Source organism: Eleginops maclovinus, chromosome 24, assembly GCF_036324505.1.
Source record: "Eleginops maclovinus isolate JMC-PN-2008 ecotype Puerto Natales chromosome 24, JC_Emac_rtc_rv5, whole genome shotgun sequence".
Classification (NCBI taxonomy): domain Eukaryota; kingdom Metazoa; phylum Chordata; class Actinopteri; order Perciformes; family Eleginopidae; genus Eleginops; species Eleginops maclovinus.
The window spans coordinates 4,270,425-4,294,529 of NC_086372.1; the positions used below are offsets into that span (position 1 = coordinate 4,270,425).

A 24,105-nucleotide genomic window follows, 5' to 3' on the forward strand; every position below is an offset into this window, starting at 1 on the left:
AGTCCCTTTCATATTGCAACAGATTTGACGTACAAATTCAGGAATTAACAAATGAAATATGATGCATAACATTTGAATTGGATACACTTTCCAAAAGGATATCAATGATAAAATAAGCTCAACATTGACCAGCTATCACAATAAAATGCTGCTTGTAGAGCAGTTTTGCAGCTTTGCTTATTTGATTCCAGCCAGACCCCTGTATGTATGCTCATTTTACTATCAAATGCATAAAGTGTCTGCCGTACTGACACCGCAAGTAGGAGGCAAAGTCAGAACCCTCGGCAGCACCATGGCCAGCGCCTGACTTTACTTTAAGACAGAAAAGCAAACTGTGTGTAAGAGGAGGACTCAGACATGACTTCAACCCTCTTAATATACATCCAGGCTGGCACGAGACGACACACCTCTGCCCTGACGTCACCCCTCGCAGCACGCGAGTCTGAGAAAAGTCACAGGTGCTCCAGAAGTGAATCAATCAATGTTTCAGCTTGTGATGAAAACACTCAAGGTCTTAGGTAAACAATAATGAGTGTCTAAAGTACTACTGCGATACTCATCGTCGTGTTTTTAGGCTTTTTGTTCACGCTGCTTCTTTGCGTCATACAAGTAAGGAAAACGTGAGCTTTAGCAGGTAACTTAGCTAGCACTCACTAAGCTAATGCTACAGTAGCGTCCTGGGGGCTTCTTCTAAGATATTAAAGCCTTCTCAATTTCACTCGTTGTGGGACGTGACAGTACAGTGTAAAAGTCCTGCGTTCACAAATGTACTTTAGTAAAGGTACAAGAGTATACCTTAAGTACCAAAGGTAAAAGTACCCAATAAGCAGAATGGTCCATTTCACTGTTGATGCGTTAATGTGCACACAATGTGGGGTTTGTTTGAATAACTTAATTGTGGTACATTAAACTGGCAATATTTCTATACTCTTACTTTAGGGACATTTGAACTCAGGACTTTCACTTGTAACGAAGTATTAAGTGTGTTTATTCTGCCAATAAGGCTGCGTATGAAACTCAACAGCGAGTAGTACGCTCCAAGGATGTAACGCGTTACTGTAATGCGTTACTCAGCTAGCCCTGCCTCTACTATCCGTGTGCTGCTTTGTCTACGCATCCATGTGGTTTTTCTCCCCTTCGCAGTGTCGGTGTTGCTCTCCGGTGTGTCAGCCTCAGCCATTGGCTTCAGAGACCTCCCTCCGTAACAACACACACAGACGCACAACGCGCACAGTGCTTTCGAGGAGCGAACGGTGAGATGTTGGTGAAACTGCGGTTTACCGACTCCTTTCTTTCCAGCTTCACATCGGCGAGGAGCGCAGGGAAGCCTCTGCGATGCGCTCAACCGGGCACGCATCGGAGTTGAAATAAGGGAAACACGGGGGGTCTTGAACAGAAAGAGAGAGGGGGCGATATTCTTGCGAGGATGACTGACTGGTGACAAAGAAAACGGGGAGCCCCTCTGGCTTCGGTTGTCAGCCGCTAGAACTTGACGGAAGGCGTTTTTGGGGACCTGCTTGGAAGATTTTTACATCATCTTATTTTTTGGAGGGGGAACCATGCCTGTCAGGAGGGGTCATGTTGCGCCACAAAACACGTTTTTAGGAGTAATAATTCGGAAATTCGAAGGACAAAGTGAGTAGCTCTCCATGGTTTCCAGTGTGGTGTGATGCCTGCCTTTGTGTCTGCATCCTCAATCATTTGGTTGTTAGGAAATCGCCTAATAGGCCTGCTTTATAACAATAAGACTGCGATGCAGATGGAACACACTAAACTTATTCCCTGTTTTAATGATTTTATATTTCAGAGCTGCATGAAATGTCATTTTAAGTTAATTATCCTGCTACTCTGTCTGAGCACCTCTCCTGCTCCAGTGAAAAGTGTAGTTTAAAAAGGTGCATATGAAAAATAAGGGTCAAGCATTTAATCCCCCCCCCCCCCCCCCCCCCAAATACCTGAATTGCCCATAATAAATCCCCAGGTTCTGTTTTATTTGTCTTAGATTATGTGCAGTGCTGTGTTATCCTGGAGGCCTATTGAATAAACCATCACAAATCTGGTTTTAAAACTGAAAAACATGCCAAGTTATTTCTATTTAAATGTCAAATAAAAGGCTAGCCCAATCTAATAAAGTGCAGTAATCAAGCTTTACCGATCACCTGATAAACAAGTATAAAGAAATCCACTCTGCAAATAATTTTTTACAGTTATTAAAGAATATTCAATACAATGAAGGGATAACCACAAGTCTTTCATTCCTGTTTTTAAGGTACATGAATAGGTTTATTTAGCAGTGGATCACTAAATTGGTCTTGTGTCTCTTATTCTCCCCTTGAACTAATGATCATTCTCCCTATTTCATCTCTCCTTTTCCAGATAAGAAATTCATCATAGCCAATGCCCGGGTGCAGAACTGTGCTGTCATCTACTGTAATGACGGCTTCTGCGAGATGACCGGCTTCTCCAGGGCGGACGTCATGCAGAAGCCGTGCACTTGTGACTTCCTGCACGGACAGTTCACCACCCGGCACTCGCAGGCTCAGGTGGCCCAGGCGCTGCTGGGATCGGAGGAGCGTAAGGTAGAGATCACCTACCACCGCAAGGATGGTGAGTACCCTGACTCTGGGGGGGGGGTCAGGTGATATGTAAAGCACATGACATAAGGCTGCAGTGGACTCATAGGTGATAGAGATACTCACGTCTTTTAGTAAAGGAAAAAGAAGCAGTACTACAGTGGAGAAATTACTCTTACTTTAGGATCAGTGTGAGTATCGAAATATACTTAGTACCCAAAAGTACTCGCGATGCAGATTTGCAGTCGTTAGGATATTATACAATAGGATTATAATTAGTAATGTCAACATTTTAATTTTGAATCCGGTTAATGGACGAGCTAACGTTAATGTAACATGCATTTTAGACTTTTTATAAATAATATGAACCTTCAAATAAATGTAGTTGAGTAAAAACTACAATTGGTGCTTTCAGATTAGAATGGAATAGAAGTAGCTTGAGATGGAAATACTCAAGAAGTGTACCTCCTTTTACTTAAGTACTTGAGTAAATTAATGTACTTAGTTACTTTCCACCTCCGTAAAATGCATGCTGGCTGAACCTAGCTCTGTCCCTTTCCAAAAATAATCCCGTTTTGGTTTATTTTCCACACATTTTGTTGATACTCCACCTGCAGTGTTAATGCAAGGTACGCAGTTGAATGTGTGACCGTCTCTGGGTGCACTGCTGGTCATTTTTATTTCTGACTCTGCTCCATGTAGAACATTTTGCAGCAGCAAATCACTGAGTGCACCCATTTGCATGTAAACCCTGAGGGGGGAGAGAGCAGCTGTGAAGGTTTTCTTTGCTGTAAAGTCCAGTTTTGAAGTGATGCAAAGCAGCGCACGGTGGCTGGGAGATGATCATTAGCCTGCGCTGGAGAGGGCACCATGGGAAAGATGTAGCTCACTTCCCCAGAGAGTAATGTGAGGAGAGTTAGGCGTGTGCGTTCTGCTCTCAATACATCTAAAGAAAATAGTATGGTGGCGGTAGAGTAGTGAACACAGATGTCATTGCTGCATTCATTAAGCTGCATACTTGGCATTTCATCATTAATATTTTAACATCCTGTTGGAACTCACAGGCATGACCCCTTTCTCTGACTGAATAGCCATAGTTGAGATCATCTACTTGCGTGCATATGCTGCTTATGAATACTGCATGCAGATCATGACTTGATAGGACAGCTGGTATCATCTCGATGAGTTAAAGGCGAGCTCCAGAGTGACATTTTGAACCACTCTTATCAACTGTGGTAGTTCAGAAGCAGTTCATGTATTGACCTCCCACAATGACATGTGTGTTCAGATGATTAAGCCTCCTTCCATAGCGCTCAAAGGTTAAGTTTTACTACGGCATAGGATTAATTGTTCGTTGGAGGTAGGAGGTAAATGTTTGGCTGTTGCTGCTATCACTTAAAATAATCACAATTAGAAATGCCCTCCAAGGTTTAAGATCGAAGTAATGGTTCTACAGATGTTTAGCCTCATCGACAGATATCTGTTCTTTCAAAATGTTTGGTGTCTGCCATCACTAACAGCGATATAGCATCCATGAGTGCAGTAGGGGAAACCTTAGTCTCCCGATCTGTAGAAAGGGTAAACTGTATCTCTGCTTTCCTACGGAGGAGTGTTGTCATGAACATGAGACCAGATACAGTCGGGGGGGGGGGGGATTTCTTTTGACATTGGATGTAAGAAAGGAGCTCTGTATCAGTGATGGATGAGGCTGTGCTGTTTGAGGATTGACCTGTGTGTGTGTGTGTGTGTGTGTGTGTGTGTGTGTGTGTGTGTGTGTGTGTAATTCATCTCAGGCAGGTATAGGAAACCCCAGAGAGAGGAGAGTGAGAGAGAGAGGTGACGTAGAATAAGGCGGTTTACACGAGTAGTGACAAGTGGAAGTATCCTGGGATACATGTGTGGCTTCAAAGGTAGAAAGAGTGAGATGATACTGCTTAAAGGCAGAGTGGAGGAATGAGATTTTTCCTTGAGTGGTTGGAGTCGATTTGCAATCATGGCCTTGGTGTAGCATGTCTTATTTTATGTTTTCAGAATGACACACAGGGAAAGAATATTTTCCTAGCTGCCAAGTTTTATGTTGTACATATTTGTTTAGCTTTACACTTTCAAAAGGACTGCTGGCTGCAGAAATGTTCTGCCAATACTTTTCTGATGATAGTGGAACATTCTTAATGTATTTTCTGTCCTTTACTATATTTATAACTTCCTTCTTTGTGATAAAACAGGCGATTACTACACATTTCTCGTAACACATTTTAAAAATAACCCCATAGAGTGCATTATTTAGCTCTCATTAATGAGCTGTGTTGCATTGCCACAAGCAGATGTGATGTATAAAGCTTCTGGGAATATTTGTTGAACTAATTAACCAAACAAAGATCTTTTGAAGACCAAACATCCGCCTTCAGCATAAATAGTGTACCTTCACTTTTGATACTTGGGCACTGACTCATAATGTAACACTGTTATACTTTATACTCGGATTTAAGTACGTTAAATCTGACCATTACAGGTCTGATGCTCCTCTAGGCAGACTTATTGTCAGCCAAGCCAAGCTGCATCGATCTGCTGAGCAAACAGCATTAATGAGGACACAAATACCTTCATGTTGCATTGATCTTCAAAACCGGTGTATTGGAGAGGAGAAATCAATGAGGGCCGAACTCCCTGCCTCCCCTGGCTGACCCGCAGGAGACTTGGATAAAAAGAGCTGGAGGACTTCTGACAGTCGGAACCTGCATCGGGTGGAGAAGGCCTCATTAGCATTCTGTATACTGAGCCTCTAATTACCTCCGGGTTTCCTCTCACCTGACCCCAGAGCTTCTCTAGGGAAGGTCATACATCCTATTCCGCTCCTCCTATATTCTCCTTTTTATAAAAAAAAAACATGTTCTCAATAACAACTTATAACCCTGATGATCAGAGTAGGAATTAATTCACATGATGTGCGACTAAAAAGACCAAGTTTGAGAAACAGGGAAGGATTTTGAGACTTTTTGTAGCGACAAAGAAATGTGGTTGGCAGTTGTGGAAGTACAAGTGAGGTGAAGATAGTAAAAAGTTTGCTGGCTTTTGGGAATGTTCTGATTGGAACGGACTACATGAAGACTTCAGATTGCAGCCGTTTAAGATGTATTTTTTATCTTAGACGTAACTACCCCCACCCTCCCCCTCGATCCACTGCACACACTGCTTTCATTGCCTATCTCTATTCTCTCCTGTATTGGAATTCCAGGGGAAATGTCATTGCGGCAAGCTGATTGCTCTCCTTGTGGTGGACCGTTGGGGTTTCTGTGAGGCAATCTTCTTCTTTTTAATCCCGTGACCCGGGGTCTGCATTATAAACGCATCGCCCGCTGTCCTTTACAGCCCGTGAAGGAGATTCTCCTCGTCAGCACAATCTCTGGCACATTGTTAATGCTTTGTGATTTGTGCCTTCGCAGGTCCACTGGTCCTTTTGCCTCCCATTGCTCATATCTCCATGACCTCTATAGAGAAAGTAGGGTCAAAAAGTAGTCAAAAGTTTATTCCAAATGCCTGTGTTTGACATTTAGGTGTTGAGAACGAGCTAAATTTTTAACAATTGTATTTTTGTTTACCTTGGTAGGCTACACTTTCTGAGCACTGCCTCTTCTGTACTCTATCAGCACCTGAAAAGACAGAGTGTGACTCACTGGTGCTATTTTGATTTGCGCTTTGCTGTCATCATCCCATCATTTATGCGTGTAAGTCATTGCACTTGTATCCAATGGCAAAAAAACAAACCCGTGTTTCTGTGAGGATGCTGCAGTGTGTGCACAGTATGTTTTATGGGCTCCCTGTGTTTACAGATGATCACAGCTGCACAATTATAAACACATGCATAGCAGAAACTCTGTCGTCAACACGGATTTCTGTCAACTGTGCTAACCACAGGGTGCCATGCTGGTGAGGAGATTTAAGATGATTCCTATAAAACTGTCAATTTGAATCAAGGAGAAATCACTGCAAGTTTCTCTCTGGATTCGTCCCGTCACTGTCTTTTCAAATAGAATAACGCAGCTGTGAAACAAAGTCAACTTGAGAATAGGAAAACAAAGCAGGTTAGAACCAGAGATGTCATTACAAAATCCTGAGGGTCTGTCATAGCAAGCGATCCTTTGTTCAAACTGCAGATACAAAGTAAAGAGGTATTGCATAATAATTTCATTAACCATAGTCCCTCCATTAAATGGCCGTACAGTGAACGTTGGAAGGTTGCCAAGACGTTAGATTTTGGTTTCTTTTTCCTCTGACAGACTCTTGTTAAAGATAGCCACATGGTCTATTTAAATGCTAATGCTTCACGGGGTAATTACGCAGTAAATTAGTGGGAAATTGGAATTTGTAAAACTACATGATGTCCTCTTATCTAAAACAAATGGTAAAGCAATAACTGTAGAGCTTTTTATTTAAAGACCAGCTGTTTCCTTCATTACATTAAATAACTTATTAATAAATGCCTTTTAGCCCTGCAAATAAACGACCAAGATAAAGCATTAAACCTTCATGAGTAAAGATAAAGCAGCTCATATTTACCGAGCAACAGTTGATCAGTAAATATAAATAGAATAATCAGTGTCTTGCTTTTCTGACTAAAGAGCCTCTCAGGGGCCTTGGTCTATCAAGAAAATCCATAAACCCAGTACATGGTAAAAGCTTTCACTTGCAAATAGCAAATGAAACTGAAAATGTCACGCTATAAATAGATCCAAGTTAGTTGTGCTTCAGTGACGCTCGCTGATATTAGAACTTCTTCAACAGATTGTGCTTCTTCTTTACTTGTTTAAAATAACTCCAAGGAGAAACTATCCCCACCCTGGAGCAAAGCAAGTGTAACACATTTAGATACTAGATGAAACAGTTACAAACACTTGATGGTAGTCTGTTTTTTACGAAGGACTTTTCAGAGTCTTGTAGCGATGCTGCAGATGCAACTTAACCCAGTGGTGTGAACTGCTCGCAAGAATAACAAGGAACCAGTCAATGAGGCCCTGGAGCTTCAGAGGAAGCACGATAAGTGAAGATGATATGACTCGGGTCATTTGCGTGCAGCCGCTTGATGGTGTGACGGTGGAATAGAAAGCGTCCTCTGTAAAAGCAATGATTGTAGATTCAAACAAGATAGGCTTTTATTTTGCTCCCCCTGCAGTCTCTTAAGTGGGAAGCTTGTGTCTGTGAGGGAAGAGAAAGAGAGGTGGCAACACAAAGACAAAATGAGGCACATCAATTGGAGGGGGTGTGCCCTAAACTACGTGTGAAGTTGTGTGTGACAGCGAGGGATGAAGTGCGCGGTGAGATGGAATAAATGAAGGTGTCAGAGAGCGACAGGAATGCGGCGCAGCTGAATATCAGGTGGCTTCTTCCATGGCAGGAACACCCTCTTGACTCCAGTCCAGCAGCTTTAATTATGCATGGCCATAGTTCTGATTCCCTCTGTCTCTCTGCTGGGGAGGGGGGTTACCACTTAAGGGCTTCGGAGATTGATCCCAATAAAGGATAATTTAAATAAGGGGAGTTGTTTGGCAAATGGTGTGTGACTTAGGTCTCATCATTTGTGCCTGAGAGAGAAAGGAGTTTAATGAGCTAGTCTCCCCCCCCCCCCCACACACACACACACACACACACACACACACACACACACACACACACACACACACACACACACACACACACTCTCTCTCTCAATCTGAAGTGACAGATTTGTGTTGTAGCAAAGGCTTCGATTTTCTCTATACTCGTGCCTCAAAGTGGAGCTCATTTATAATGACGTTCTTCGCTGCCAGCAACAAGAGCTACAGATTTTACAAGAAGATTTGTTGTAACTCTGCTTGGTGTTTGCTGATATGAAACTGAGTGCTTTAAAGCACTCAAAGTGGAGGGATGTGGGGTAGAGACGTGCCCCTGCTGTGCTTTTACAGTCATGTTTGAACCTCATACACATTTATTATCCCTTTTGGATCTATTTTCTCTTGTCGGTCACACTTTCACTTGGCCATCCCTATGTGCATTGTAGTATAGGGTTGTCTTGGCAACAATTCAAAGAGCCATAATATATCTCAGCTATTGTCAGAGTTATCCTGCAGTCAAAAAGTAGAATGTAGTAGCGCTAATGCAAGGGAATATAACTTGATGCTACGTCTATATTATCATTGGCACAACAATTTAGTAGAAAACTAAAGCCTATTTGCAGTCTCGACTATAGGCTAGCTGTAGAGATATTATAGTCTGGATCACTGTGGTGGAATGATAATCCATACAGCCAGGACACTGCTGTGAGGAAGCCAGTCTATGTTCATGCTCTTTATTTACACTAATGGCATTCCCTAGTCTACATGCATGTTTACTTATTGATTTATCGGCTGTCAATTTCTGCTGCTAAAAGGTGTTTTCATTCATCATTATTCCAGATTAGAAGTTGAACATGGGCAAGGATTTACTGCAAATAATAAGGCATTTTAGGGTTGCTTTTATGTACAAATTAAGAAGAAACGCATGCATTGCCCTTAATCAGAATTGCCTCAGAAATAAACTCGATACATAGGCATTGATATTCATGAAACCTCGCCCCTCAAGTTGTTGGGATCAATAACCCATTTCTTTAGTGGCCTTCCTCTTTCTGGTTAGGTTAGAGTCACAGATACGACATCAGTGTCTCACAGGTTATCCGCATATGTAAAGAAGTATTAATCGATATGTTTATGTCGAATACAATTAAACCTGAATTTAAAATCTGAAGAAAATGAAGCTCTTGATTTTGACAACTTGTATTGCTCTTCAGACTCAAACTGAGATTGTATTCCCATGTTTAGTCCCTTTAAACCCCCCTTTGTTGCAAAGGTAAAAGAATATATTGCAAGTTGTCACACTGATGTTTATCGGCCATGTATCTGTCTGATATGCAATATTTCGTGGCTGCCAATATCAATGGCGTTTAGCAGTTTAACCTCAGCTTGTAATCTTTTTCACAGCCACGGTTGGCAGGCGCGGTGCCACTGAACACACACGGGTCATTGTGATGTGTGGTCTTTGGATTAAGCCCACACACTGCCAATATGTGATGCTATTACCACAAACAGATAGTAAACAGTCTGACAGCCCCCTCCCCCCTCCTGCCCAGCCTCACACACTTCACTTTGCAGGTCCCCCTCCCCCCTGCCTTCTTTTACTCTCGGGGACTCACCCTCACCCACCCTGCACAGCTGTACCGAGACACCATTCATCCATCCAGAGAGATGAATGAGGATTACTTGTCCAGATTATACAGATGTATTTAACGGGAAGGTACGCTTTAAGCAAGTGCAGTAAAAAGGCTTATGGGTAAAAATGTTGATCCCTCCTCCCCCTTTTTTATATTTATGATTCCATCCCATGATCCCTGCTTCCTCTCATTCACAGATTACATTTAAGCGTCTGTGAATGAACGTCCATTCATTTCTCTCCACCTAATCAGGCTCATTCATTCATCAGATCACGTGCTGACCTGTTTGTTTTCATTCATGTTTGACATTTGGTCAATTTTACATAGATTTTTGGAATGCAAATATTGTTGCGAAGCGGCACATGTTACTCTCGCATCACAACAAACAAACACGTACGCATATGTTGCTTGTGAAGTGAAAAATTGTTGGCTCACAAAAGTATGAACGCTGTTTCTCCTGCCCTCAGGGCTTCTGGGATGTACAATCGTAGTAATAATAAAAAGATACCAACCGTGGGTCTTTGTTTGAACTTTCTGTATGATTAAAAGACCTGTGGGTTCTAGAGGGTTCTTAATCCAAAAAATAGCCAGGATCAAGACCATTAAGAGCTTTGAAACCAATGGAAGTCATTTAATTGAAACTCTGATAATTCCTGCTGTTTCAATATGGTCTGGAATAGGTCTAAGTGCCTCCAATCCTCCTCTTAGGCATAGAGGCAGACCTGATGCTTGGTCATTAACATGTTGATGTGCTTACAGTGTTTTCATGCCCAGGCTGTCAGTGTTTGACCCTTTGAATCAGCCTACTACCATGAAATCTAAATGCCATGCAGGGATCAGCAATCTGCAGAGTCACTTTGATGGAAAGTGAATCAGCAAGCCCCCTCCGAGGGGACAGCCCACGGCCACCGGCCTGTTTCTTCACAGCTCTGCTTACACTCAACAAAACCTGACAACCGCACATTTCTAAGGCCTTGGACCACTGAGGCTTTGTATTTTGTCATATGAGTCTCCTCCACACAAGACTCACAGTGTTTGTTTTTGCTGTGCGCAGACAGAGATAGCTGAGGTTTTGACAAAAGTAATTTGGTATCTCAGTGCTGTGTTAAGACAAGCATGACAGGAAGTGGCGTCTGTCATGCTTTTACACTGTTGTTTAATCAAATTTGCTTCAGTATCTACAAGAGCACTTACTGTGATGTTGTTATTGGTTTTTCCTGTAGATATGACATGTCCTCTGGTCAGCCTGTGTGCAGTCAGTTTATTCTCAGAAAAGCGTTGCGTTATTTGGTCCTTTTGATTGAGGGGGAAAAGGCATGTTTAAGGCGTCGGATTATTCACAGGTGTATGTTTACTCTCTCAAGCTCTATCCTGCAAACATTGCAAAGTAGGAGTCTTACCGGCATGAGGCCCGAAGGCATTCAGAATGGTGTGTTGATGTATTATTTTGAGTGGGTATTGCAGAAGGGATTATTGTGACAGACTTAATTGTTCAGCCTAACTGGACGTCCTCAGTAACGTCACAATGTAATCCTTACGATCAACACATCATAGATTATTGCCCATATACACCGAGCAAACACAGATAAGTCTCTTACACTGATTAGACAATCACACATTTAATCAATACAGCAATATTTCATCAGAACCAACGATGAAACAAGCGCGTTACTGGCAATATGTTTAGCGTACTGTATAAAAACACACAAGTAGGCATTATTTTCACACATCCAATAATATCACGGTGCTGTGTTTGCAACTTGTCAGTTTTCTCCCACATTCATAATGATGAACGGTGTATTTCTGGCAGCGTTCACAGCTTGCTTTTTGACAGAGTGTGCAGAGCCTTCCATCACCCTCCATGATCTCCCAGATAACCTTTCTCAGCGACACGGCGTGGTGCCCACAGCTTCAGACGGATTATTCTTAATGCTGCTCGGCGAGGCTTTGTTGTAGTCCATGCATTGCTTAGGACTCGCCTCGTGACCTTAACTTATCTCCCCACTCTATCAACTCAACCACAAGTACAAAATAAGTTTTATTTTACAGCACTAGTGGGATTTCAACCTTACATCATGCTATTAAAAAAACACCATGACCCGTGAAATAGCAAACATGGAAAGAATAGCAGCATTATGTACTGAATCCAAAGCCTGCAAGACAGAAAGTGAAGCAATGAAGAACCAAATCCATAACACCAAAGGTGATTCAATCATTCGTAATGTGCTCCTTATTGTGACAGGTATAGCACCAACTAAGCCTTAGTTTGCCTAGACTTAGTCTAACTAAATTGTCAAGGTGTGAGTCATGGAAGTATAAAGAGACCAGAGAACCTCAGTGGCGCACGAAGGCCAAAAAGGAGCGATTGTAGATTCAGAACAAGTACTATTTAGCATGTGCACTTTTTACATATTTTGCCTTTACCAAGTGTTGGTCTGACTGCGATTTTGGATATTGTAATTCCATTTAAGGATTCATTCTGCAGCATTATTTGGATCCACTTTATTTTAGATGAATTTATTATCTCAGGGTGAAATCAAAACCTTGCTGTCCTTGCCTGAGTGCACCTTTGTCATCTGATCGTTTACCGTGCAACTTAAACTCAGATATTGTGAGGTGTCTAACACACCGATGCTGGAACACAATACAGTGACCTTGAGGTTTGTAAATATTCTATTAAAAGGACTGTCTCCCTAAATAATAGACCCTCATAGCAAAGTGATCCGCCTCTTTGAATCCATTATGCACCGACAACATCCGGCCACAATGAGCGAAGAGTTAGAGCCCAGATTTTTCTCATCATGTACTCTCCATATTGATTTTGTCTAGGCGGTATTGGCTGCCTCCTCAAAAGGCTGCAGTATCACACCCACAGGTCTCATCATTTAACATAAGGTAATCTCACAATAGCACATGGGATTGAATGGATTTTTGACCCATGACAGACTTTCCATTATTCATTAGATCAATGCAACACCCTTTTATGAGTCCACAGTTGAGAAGGAAAGTGCCAAACGATTGATGATATTCAATATGTATGGCTTTCTTAATGATCTTGTTGTAAATGATCTGTAGAGTAATCTATTAAGCATTGAATAGATTATATTGCCTTGCCATGGGAGAGTGCATAGGTGATCTTCAGTACACGCCTGTGATGCAGTGATTTGACATGTGACCTTTGGGTGGTGCGACAGTCTCTCTGATGAACCCCAAGGTTAAAGTAGCTCCTGGATTAGAGAGTTAGACGGCTCTTAGTACAACTGAATGTTCCCGGGGGCGGGGGAGAGAAGGGGAAGGAATCCCATCCTCCTAATGGAAGGCAGGAGAATAAGCCTTCCTCTCTTTTGGTCATTCTTAAGTTCAATTGTTTTATCCCCGCAACCAAAGCTGTGGCAGGTAAACTACGGGGGATTCTTGTTCCTATCCTTAAAGCAAGATCAGTCCGACAACTCCTGTTTGAAATGTTATAACACCATCATGTAGATAGACCAGGCTCTGGCATTATACTACAAACAGACCTCGCTGCAGCCCTCTATAGTGTGTCAGATTTAGGAGAATTCATTTGGCTGGTGGTATGAGGGGTCATTCACAAATGTAGCTCACCTTCTCATGTAAAGTCAAAGAAGGGGTCATGATAGGGCAGCAGTGATCGACTCAGCCACCCTGACACATGGGTCAGAGAGCGACCTGATATGTTGATCTAATGACAATTAGCCGAGAAGACGCTTCCCGCTGAGCTTCCGACAGAGAGCGGGAGAGGGAGATGTCACCGTGACCCCTCAAGCAGTGCAGCACCAGCCAACAGCTCCCTGCTGCTGGAGACTCTGCTCGTATCAGTGTCACTCACTGGCACACACCTACACGTACTCACACTATGTCTCTTAAGGCCGGACACAAAGCACAGGCTGCAGTTTAAAATGAGTTTGACTGCGATACTCTTGGCAGCGGTTTCTCCAAGTGAGGGCTATCAAGATTCCCATCACACACAAGCAGTCAGCAGATGTTAAACTGCTGTTTGTGTGTGTGTTTGTGTGATAGACGGACAGGAGAGACTTGATGTAACGCCTCCTAACCGATCAACGTGTATGTGCTGCTCTTTACCTTAGCTACCACCCAGAACATGCACACCTGGCGCTGCATTGTCTTAATTATTGATAGTGGAAATAGATTCTAATGAACTTTCCAGCATCTTGAAACCAGAACTGCTCTCACTGCACCACCTGTGAACTGTCACACTCAACAAACCCTATTAGTGTATTAATGTATCTTTATGTTGGAGCAATAACTGATGTCTTTTCTTTTTAATAACAACATGTTAGACAAAAGGCATTCATTCAGTTCTTTCTTTTATATAATTTAAAAGTAATTGGTGGTTTTCTGGTGGTACTTTTTGAATTTTACATAAATGTTAAAATGTTTCCCTGAAGTCCCTCTCCTCTCACAGTTGATGTATGAGCAGTATACTCAGAGGCTGCTTTCACATGCATCACTTTCACCTTGAACTAACAAGTGTGGTGTGTAAAACCTCATCTCCATAAAAAATACATCACCTTCTAACTATAAAGGTAGTGGCGTAAATGAAAGCGAGGCTGAACTGACATAACCTTGATCGAGTCGAATGAATGTGTGTGTGTCGTGGGCGTATTGAAGACCTCTATGTGATGATGGCAGTGCTCTGTGGGAACAGTTGCTCACTGTCCTCAACTGAACTCCAACAGTGATGCTGCCGTCAGTCCAAATCTCAAGGTGAAATTAGCAAAAAGTGTGTAAAGATTCAACTTTATTGTGATTGTTCTCCACCAAGTTTAGCATGACATTTGTCCATCTGTGTGCTGCAGATATATTTGTATTTATTCCATGACTGAGTTCTGATCCAAGTAGTTTATTGGACAGAGATGTAGTCCCCAAAAAAAATGGCATTGAGGTTTTATTGTGCCGTGTTCAAAAGCGATGCCTCTCAAGCTTTGATCTGAAAACACTCAAAGAGCTCCTCGGCAGACTGTGATTTGGCATATTTGGTGTGTGTACCACACTGTGCTGTCATCCTGCCGAGCCATCTGCGTAGCAACAGATTACCCAGGTAGCCCTGTTAATCCAGGTAGGCTGCTCCACGTCAGGGAGGAAATGAAGCCGAGTGGAAAACGGTTAAATCAATAATACCCACATTTCCCCCTCAGGCTTGTGGCTTGACTTTGACACACCGGGCGAGTGCAACAATGCAACAGCAATCTGATCGGGCTGTTATATATACCCAGCAAGACTGACTCTGGATTTTTGGATGTTTATGTGGATGATTATTATCAGCTCACTTTCCCCTTGCTAAAGGTTCAGATTAGTCACAAACTGCAAGTCAGCACTTTGCTCCAGCCTCTGCAGATTACAGACCAGCTACTGTAGATTTGTGAAGGACGATGCCGAGTCAGGCTATTTTTGAAAGACAGAGGCGTATTTTTCCAAGTGTAAGATGGCACCTGAGGTATCACATTAGGAAGCTTAACTATGTCTGCCTACCATATTCAGGTCAGAGATGCTCTTGACTAAATCTGTTTCAGTGTCTTTCAGAGGTGCGTCCTCTCATTACGCTGCGCCGTGTAAACCAGCTCTATCGTCTGCTTATTAGATTTAGTTGGACAGAGAACATTCGGCTAATTAATGCTGCCGGCAGGCTGTGTGTGTGTGTGTGTGTGTGTGTGTCTGTGCTGAACTAAGATCTGTGAACCTCATTAGTGTGTGTGTCCTTGTGGGTCACCCCGGTTGTCTGTCTCTTTGCCAGTGTGTGAATGTAAATGTTATTTCTGTTTGTGTGTGCGTGTTTTTGTCTTTGACCCTCCGCCGTGGCAGGATATGCCGAGAGAAAAGAAGAGATTTGCATCTGCAGCAGCACCGGGATCTGTTTGATCTGTCCACTTATAACACGTCAGCAGGCCTTCCTGCACAGAACCTGGGCACATATCTCACTTCTCAGAGACTAACACAAAGAGGGAGGGGAGAGAACCGAGGCTGAAGGAACAACAAAGAATAGAGAGGGGAAAAAGCAAAAGAAGAAGAAAACAAATGAGGGTGGATTTTAATAAAAGTGGGAAGGGGAAAAGAGCAGTGGAACTAATAGCAGTGAGTAAAAAGAAGTCCGTTATATTGAGTTATTGCGGGGAGAGGGAAATGGAAAATAAAGAGTCGTAACAGATTGATTTTGTGCCTCATCACACACTTACTTTGAGTGTAATGGAAAACATGGAATGTGTGCATACTTTTCCCATATTGATGCCAATATAAATCACCAATAAATACATTTGAATTCAGGTATTTTTCCATACAGTTTCTCATGGGAATAGCCGCCCATCCTTCACACACATAAGCACCCAGCCTCCTCTCATCATTATATTGCCTAAACAAGTACAACCATTATGCCTTTTAGAACATAATACTTAGCTCCTATGAATTATAAATGCCCATAGTTTCCAAGTGGCTTATTTTTAGCTCATGCACACACACACAAATGCACACACAGATTGCTTTACAAAGCTGGGGTTACGTCCCCTACTGAGGCATGCCGAGGTAACACTAAGCCATAGTGTGTATGAAAATAACGTGTGTGTGTGTGTGTGTTGTGGTCCCCACATGTCTACTGTGTGTTCATGAGCAGCCATTCAATTCAGCCACATGGGAGACATTCAGATTTGAGATGAAGTTTAATCCGTGTCTTTACTGAAATCACTACTTTGCTTCGTGCAGAAACTGCATACAATGAAACGAAAGATAGACTTTCTGAAATGTGACCAAATGAACTTAACTCTGTTTCCATAAACATATTTCTTCATAAGCATCTCAAAGTTCTTTGTGCTGCCGACAATTGAAACTAATATCCAACTTGGCACAAAAGGTTGCCTCTCTCTGTAGCAATCACTTGTTTCCATGGAAACAGACTGATTTTAATTATAATTTACAAACAAAATTAATTGTCAGAGTTTTTTTTGTATATAACAGGATGCTCGTCATGGTCGCTGGTACTTCTTGTTGCCAAGGAGATAAAACCGTCACCTTCATATTTATAAACCCTGCAGATGACGGGCTGAAATACATTTGAGGACTTTTGAATTGCTTACTTCATTGTTGGTTCGGGTCAAAGCCCAAAACATTTCCATTAGGACATTTAAAAGAAATGATGCAGATATATGAAAACACAAATGTACTGAAAGACATGCTAATGAAGAAATGTCCTCACCAACTTCACAAAACATGGTCGTCTATAGAGTCCCTTAAATCAATCCTATAAAGAGTGCCACCTTCACTTTGAGGAGGGGCCTCTGCTGTTCATTATCACTGAAGGCAGAGAGGGCGTTATGCTGCACCCCCCTCTTACTCCCTCTGACTGAAACTAATGGCCCCTCCCACTCAGGGTGACACTGATGTACTATTAGGGGCAGGTTACTGCGTAGCCCAGCAGAATCAGGGGTCCCCGATACATAAATCACCTCTAGGGAGGCAGTCGGTTTGTAGCACTGCTGCCCGATAGGAGCTTGACAATACAAAGACCGAAGAACGGTATTGCACAATTATTTTTGTCCTTGTGTGGCAGGCATTCATATTTGTGGGGACTGCAGTTGAATGTGTGCCCCCCCCCCCAATAAAGAAATGCTGTAGGCTGGATGCCTGTTGGGGGGAGCTATAAATAGCGTCCTGGTGACAGCAGGACTTAGAGCCTAATGTGAGGGAGAGCATCTTCCAGAGATGTCTGTTCATTATTTATAACTTCATATGCATTTCATTTTATACACCAGTAACCCTGCTCATAGATTCTTTACATCCAATTTCTCCAGCGCTTTAAACTTAATACTAACCATATTTTTCTCGTGCATATTTTGAAGACAGTCACCGGTTCTACTGCTGTGCTGATAAATGAGCAGCATTTAGACATGAGGCATTAACAGGGTCACACAAAATGTACCTCCTGTTGGGAAGCCACAGGCAAATCGAGGTTTCAAATCTGAGAGCAATTACATTTATTCCCCATTTAACATCCAGAGAGAGATGACAAGGAGAGCCATTTCTGATTGCTGAGTTTTGCGTCAAGGATACTGTGCGCCTCTTAGGGATGACTTTAGGAGTCATCCATGGTGAAACAGGATTGAAGTATTTGGTAAAGGCGTCATTGTTAACTCGAGGTGAATGGATGTTTTCTCTGACTGTACCCGGCAGCAGGGCGCACTCGGGGCATGTCTGGATGTATGAAATCATTCCGCTCCGGAGGCTTCCCTCTCGTCGGACCTCTTGACCTTTTCACCCGTATTTCTCTGGCGGGCCTCTCCGCGCACACAGCGTGTTTGAATGTCAGTGTGTTAATGGAAAGCTCCAGGGTCAAACTGCACTGTAACTGGAAAGCTGTTTTGTTACTTTGAGTCAGGTTTTAACATCTTGTTTTGCACAGAAAGTAATGTATGTCTTTTAAGACTGAGGGGGTTATAAATTCAGCGATGTATCAATTCATCAAACACAAAGTTAATATGATTTCTAACCTTTAATTTCCTCTTGCTTAGGTTCTAACTTCCTGTGCGCCACACATATCATCCCCGTGAAGAACGAGGAAGGCGTGGTCATGATGTTCATCCTGAACTTTGACTACGTCCTGGAGGAGGGCAGCAGCGACTCTCTGGAGAAACTCAACCACACCCCGCCATCCAAAGCTGACCACCGTGAGTAAAGAGGATAAAGGACTGTTCACAACACATACGGTGGAACATACATACCCTAATGCTGTAAATCAACCGTTGCACATCTCTTGTGATGCATGTGCTGCAGAGGAAGAAGTAAGTCATCACAGATTGAAACATAGAGGAAGGAAAGGAATGATCGTAATATAGCTGCCACTCATGACCTTTTCACACATCTACATCAATTTGTTCCTCTTTCTGACATGACCCTTTACCTTTATCTCAAGGGATATCATATCTTGTCCAATTTGTGCATTAGCGTCCTGCAGGAGTTCCCTGCTGGACAGCTCCTTGGGCATGTTGACGCCAACGTTTAGCAGACACCGATTTGTTAGCCTGCCATCATCTCAAAGGTCCTGGCCAATTATAGCTACAGAGTGTCTGGATGGCCTGATGAACTAGCAGAGCCCCCGTCCCAGAGCTGTCTCCGTAATAACGCTCTCCAACATCTTCTTGATACTTGGCTCTCCTCTGCGTCTCCACTGTGACATGAAGCGCAGCAGCGTGGAGGACCAGAGGTCACCTCTAGATGACTGTAATTGGATAAGGGTCCTAACAGGCTGCGTTGCCTCATGGGGTGTGCGGTGTGTGTGTGGAGTATACAAGCAAGTGTTGTCTCCGTGTGCCGGCTCAGCGAAACCATGCGTATAAGCTTTTCAATTTGTGTGCGTGTACGTGTCACTGATAAGGCCTTCCTCTTTCACTTTTCTATGAAGGCTAATTGCTCCAAGCACAAGGGCAGTCCCTGATGGAGCACGCCTTTGTGAGTCAAAGTCTATTCGTCCAAAGATGTAAGTAGGCGTCCCTGCAAATCTGTTCATCAGGTCTAGATATGTTTACAAGGTCTAGCCTCAGTGCTGCCTACATGTAACCTCTGCCGTTGCTATTCCTCATTTCATCACAGCCCTCCCGCACATAACGTAACTCCAGAGACCTAGCTTTGCATTTTTTTACCAGCAGCTGGACAGAGGTCACATATTCTGAATAACTGCATAATTCAAGAGAACATCACACACTGCTACAGATGTTAATTCAGCTCACTGGAAGCCCTGGTGTTACTATTCATGGGGCAGTTGTGTAGCAGCAGCTGCTTCTGGTGGTGTGAGGTGATGATCCATGTGTTGCATTATCACGACTCCCTCTGGGGGAGGAGCAGCCATACATTCGCTGCTGCCCGACCATTGATCCGTTCATTGTGCCACCACCTTTTCTCGCATTACGTGGCTTCTTCCACACATCCATTAATAACACACACATACACCCAGACAAGTGGAATCAATCCTGTTCTGACCACAGTAACAGTCAAACCGACTGCATTCAAAGAGCGCTTTTTTATTGTCTTAGCGGCAACAACCAGAATGACCAATCATTCAGGAGATACCGTATTGGAATGCCGGCTCACCAGAAGACACAGATATGTTCTTCTAAAAGAAACATCGCAGTATTGTGTCCTGATTAAACAGATGTAACATTATCAAGAAGCCCAATTTAGCTAAATGTAGGATCTTTATTTGAAGCTCATTTGCTTTGCTCATCTCATTTGGGCTCCTACAGTCCGTTCGGCCTGTTACCGTGTGAACACTCGCACGCTGAACTTTGACATAGCCTTTGATTTTCTTCAGTGGTCGGGATGGACGTCCGATATGGGTCAACTTTAAGGTCAGCTGTGTCCTGAATGGCTGGTCATTGTGGTTATTCAACCACGTTCTAACACTTTAACACGGGGAAGAAATGTATTAGATTCTAAAGGGGCCAGGTCAGAAATTGATCGATTCAAGTCCAAACCACCCCAGGGGACGTTTCATGTATCGGCAACAAGTCTAGACTAGTGTTTAAAAACTAGGGAAATGTTGATTTCATTCTATAATAGGGCCCCTAATGAGTGTGGGTACACAGAGTAATAACCCATGGTACTCTCTGGAGCTGCTGAGTAATACGAGTACTGGTAAACACTCCTTAAGGGAAAAGAACACACTTCAGTGTAAGCACATTAACTGCACTGCTGTGTTTTATTCTCCTCAAATCAGGAGAACAGGAGACGGAAACAAAGCCGTCTTTGTCCCGCTTTTACCAAAGGAGGAAGCTTTATTGTTCTCCTCCTAATTCTCCCTGACATCTGAATCATGCTCACATTACAGAAAGACATTTCACTGCCCAACACAGGGATCTAAGGGCCCAATTAATATTCAATGCAAATATTGCTATCTGGTATCATAGCAACAAGGGCCACTGTACGTCCATTGGCTGGGTGAAGCCGACGGTGAGTTTTAGCAGGGAAAGGAAGAGAGTGTTGGAGAGGCAGTGAGAGGGAACACACACACACACACACACACACACACACACACACACACACACACACACACACACACACACACACACACACACACACACACACACCAGTAACAGCTCTCAAAAGGCAGCCTATTCCTGCAAGGTTCAGCCCTGTTTAAATATTACAATTAAATATACCTACACGCACATTTTTCAGCACACAGCATAAATGTGTAATGTGAATTATGAGCTAATTAAAAGACTTGTGGCGTATGTGTTTATCCTCCAGGCGCAGTAATTAGATACAAAGCGTTAAGCATGTAAAGGCTCTTGAGCTCCCTTTTATTATTCTGGTTAGGTGTCTTTTTCAGTGCTTAAATCAAACTGTCAGAAATGTAAAATGCAAGATTAATTGGGAGAACTGTGTTGAAGTGGTGTGAATGCAAGTGAAAAATGTTTGAGACAGCTTTGCTAAACAGGGTTTTGCTGTATTGTGCAGAGTCTTTTGGAATATTAATGGAAACGCTGATTTGGGTTTATCTCCAGGCGGATGAATCAGATGCTAGTTTTGATCAGCAGTCCTATCTGCCTCACAGCACGGGCTCAGATGAAACACAACTTTGTGAACGAGCAGAAACGAGAACTCATTTCCTCTTCACCAAGATGAATCACTTGTTTAGTTGGATTTCAGTTGTAGTTTCAGAACTAAGTCTGATCTGCAAATGATCATTTCTGGCTAGAGGCTTCATCTAAACACACTACACTGACCCGAGACAACACCAAGCATTCTGAATAAAATTACTTTATTTATCTCTCTCACTGGGAAGCAGCAGTGAGGAAGATAGAGATGCATGCTGTTGCCCCCACCTGAGCCTCCAAAATTCAATTTAAAGTCCATTTCACCTCCTATTGTGTCTCTAAATACACCCTTGGCTGGTCGAGTCTCGGCAGATATTGCATCTCAATGAGGTATGTAAAAAGAAATGTGCTCTAGTTTGCTGTACAAAGGACACTAATGTAAGAGGTGTGTTTCTTGAAAGCTTTTATGAAGGGTCTTCCCTGCACATGATGGCAGTAACACTTGTTTTCAAAGTGAAGCCAGCGCTCTGATATGTATGGCATATGTTCAGGCGACTAAATGATTCACAACATGCAGGCCGCGCTTTGCAGTCCATATGTGAAATCCTGCGAGGGCAAAATTTCCCCTTGAAATGTTTGCAATTATAGTAAAATGAAACTAAATGGTAGCATAGCCTCAACTTTAAGGGGTTTAATGTAAGCACTCCCTTAGAACTACCTGCCGCCATCCTAAAAATCATCTTTTCCTTCATCTCCCCAGGAGCCATCAATCTCACATATAATACTTTACAGGACTGACTTCTCAACGCTGCACTGACATTATAATAATTCACCGAATCTACTCCTCCATGAATAATTGAAGGATATTGAAGATTAAACTAGTGCCTGAGGCAGAAGGGGCATTTGTTTTGATCTGCCAGGGTCTTTTTAACATTGCTACATTGGCAGGCTTCTCAGCGCTATTGGCGAGCAAGTACAAGCTCTCAGCAAGGATATTACAGACTGTAGGCAAGTTCTGCTACAAACACAAGGTGGAAACACACCACACACGGTTGGACTGGGTTATGTGGTTCCCACTGGCTCATTAAACCAGACATGATCAAAGCAGTCAAATCAGACAGTGTTCCCCTGCCCTAGACGTGTTTGTATAAAATACCAATAGAGTCTTCAATTTTTTAAATGAGGTATGTTGAAACACAAGCTCACAAAATGTTCACCTTTTTATTCTATGACATAAAATTCCTAAACAACATTAATTTAAATCCCATTCTCTCCTTTCACGTTCAGGGAAGGGGAGATTCTTTCGCTTCCGTTTCCCGGGCTTACCTCTCCTTGGCATCAACAAGCAGTCCCTGCCCCAGGAAGACCCCGACGCCGTCATGGTGGACTCCCCTCGCCACAGCGACGGCTCGGTGGCCACGCGCGACTACCAGCTTCCCACCACCCGCGAGAGCTGCAGCCCCTCCTACGCCAACGACACCCGCGCCCTCATCGGTCCCAGCCATTGCTCCACTCCTGTGTCCGGGCCTTTGGACCACTCGTCGCCCAAGGGCCCCTGGGACCGGACGTACCCCGACTGCTCCAAAACGCCGACCCAACACCAGATCAAGGAGGACACGCTTGTTGCCGCTCCTTCAATCCCAACCGCTTCCAGGGAGAGTATGTGCAGTATTCGCAGAGCGTCTTCCGTACATGACATGGAGGGCTTCGGGTCCAACTCCAAAATGGCGTTCAGGGACAGACACGCCAGTGAAGGTAGGAATCTTCTGCCCTGAATGTATGCTTAACATTTGAATTTGAAACAAATACTGCTCCATTTGTTTAATGTCATTGTTATATGTATATAGATGTTAGTTTGAACATTCATCTGCTTAACATGTTCTCTGATCAAAATGCTCACTCTAGTTCCAAATGTGACATGGAAACTTGATACCTGGTGCACATACACTGAGAATGTGGTTTAGTCAAGTGGTTTGACTTTAAAATGTGACGGTAAAGGGGATCTGTAGAAAAAAGAGTATTAAAAAAGGTACAATTTGGCCCTAAAGTTGTATTCACATTAAGGGACTAATGTACAGAAAGGTTGCAATATAATTACAGTACCAAACTCCCCACGGTCCCAAAATAGGATATTGAAGATGTGGCGTACCAGTATCTTAATCAGCATTACAGTGAGTCACCAAGCACACTGTGATCCATTGATCTTCCCTCCAGCCTGAACCACTCATTAGCCTTTTGGCCCTCATTTGGACGAGGGTAAAAGGGGACCCAGACTGGCCGGTCCCTCCAGGCCAATCAGTCTACCCGCCCCACTCCCCTTATCTGCAACCCTCATTCAAATAGCTCCAAGTGGCTGACACAGTAATATGTCCACTTCACGAGTAATGAATTGTTCAAGGGGAGAGAAGCGGGGGTTCGATGCCAGCCCCCATTTGTCATCGTAGAAGCACCAGAAATTCCTCTCACACCTCCCCCCTTTCTCTTTCTTCTCCAACACAGACAATGGTCGCAATATTAAAGGTAAACTGTTGAGCACGTCTATAAGATAACTGCACTTAACCTGCTTGTTGCATGAGTATCCCACTCGATTTGAGTTCAGACGGATGACTTTGTAAGAGTCTTAAAGTCTGGCAGAGCACTAAGTGTCTCAGTCTCCGTGCACACGACCCGCTGATCCCAAGCCAGTTGCCCAGGGGAAGTTTTCTCACTTAGAAAAACCAGCAACCTCTGCACGCGCTTGCATGAAGCAACACAT

The 24,105-nt window shown here is 43.2% G+C and overlaps 1 protein-coding gene across 3 annotated transcripts in view; it reads left to right on the plus strand.

Annotated features, from left to right (window-relative positions):
- The first annotated feature begins 424 nt into the window (after nucleotides 1-424).
- The window catches only part of kcnh7 (potassium channel, voltage gated eag related subfamily H, member 7), a 46,452-nt gene continuing 22,771 nt past the window's right edge, over nucleotides 425-24,105 (plus strand). Inside the window, exons 1-5 of one of the 3 annotated variants that reach the window (XM_063877765.1) lie at nucleotides 501-609; nucleotides 1,144-1,635; nucleotides 2,377-2,607; nucleotides 18,327-18,482; nucleotides 22,638-23,105. In XM_063877765.1, the coding sequence (XP_063733835.1) occupies nucleotides 1,560-1,635; nucleotides 2,377-2,607; nucleotides 18,327-18,482; nucleotides 22,638-23,105 (931 nt within the window). In that variant the 5' untranslated portion in view covers nucleotides 501-609; nucleotides 1,144-1,559. Of the gene's footprint in view, nucleotides 459-490; nucleotides 610-1,143; nucleotides 1,636-2,376; nucleotides 2,608-18,326; nucleotides 18,483-22,637; nucleotides 23,106-24,105 lie in introns of those variants that run through there. The other 2 variants (XM_063877767.1, XM_063877766.1) reach the window with 2 other exon arrangements.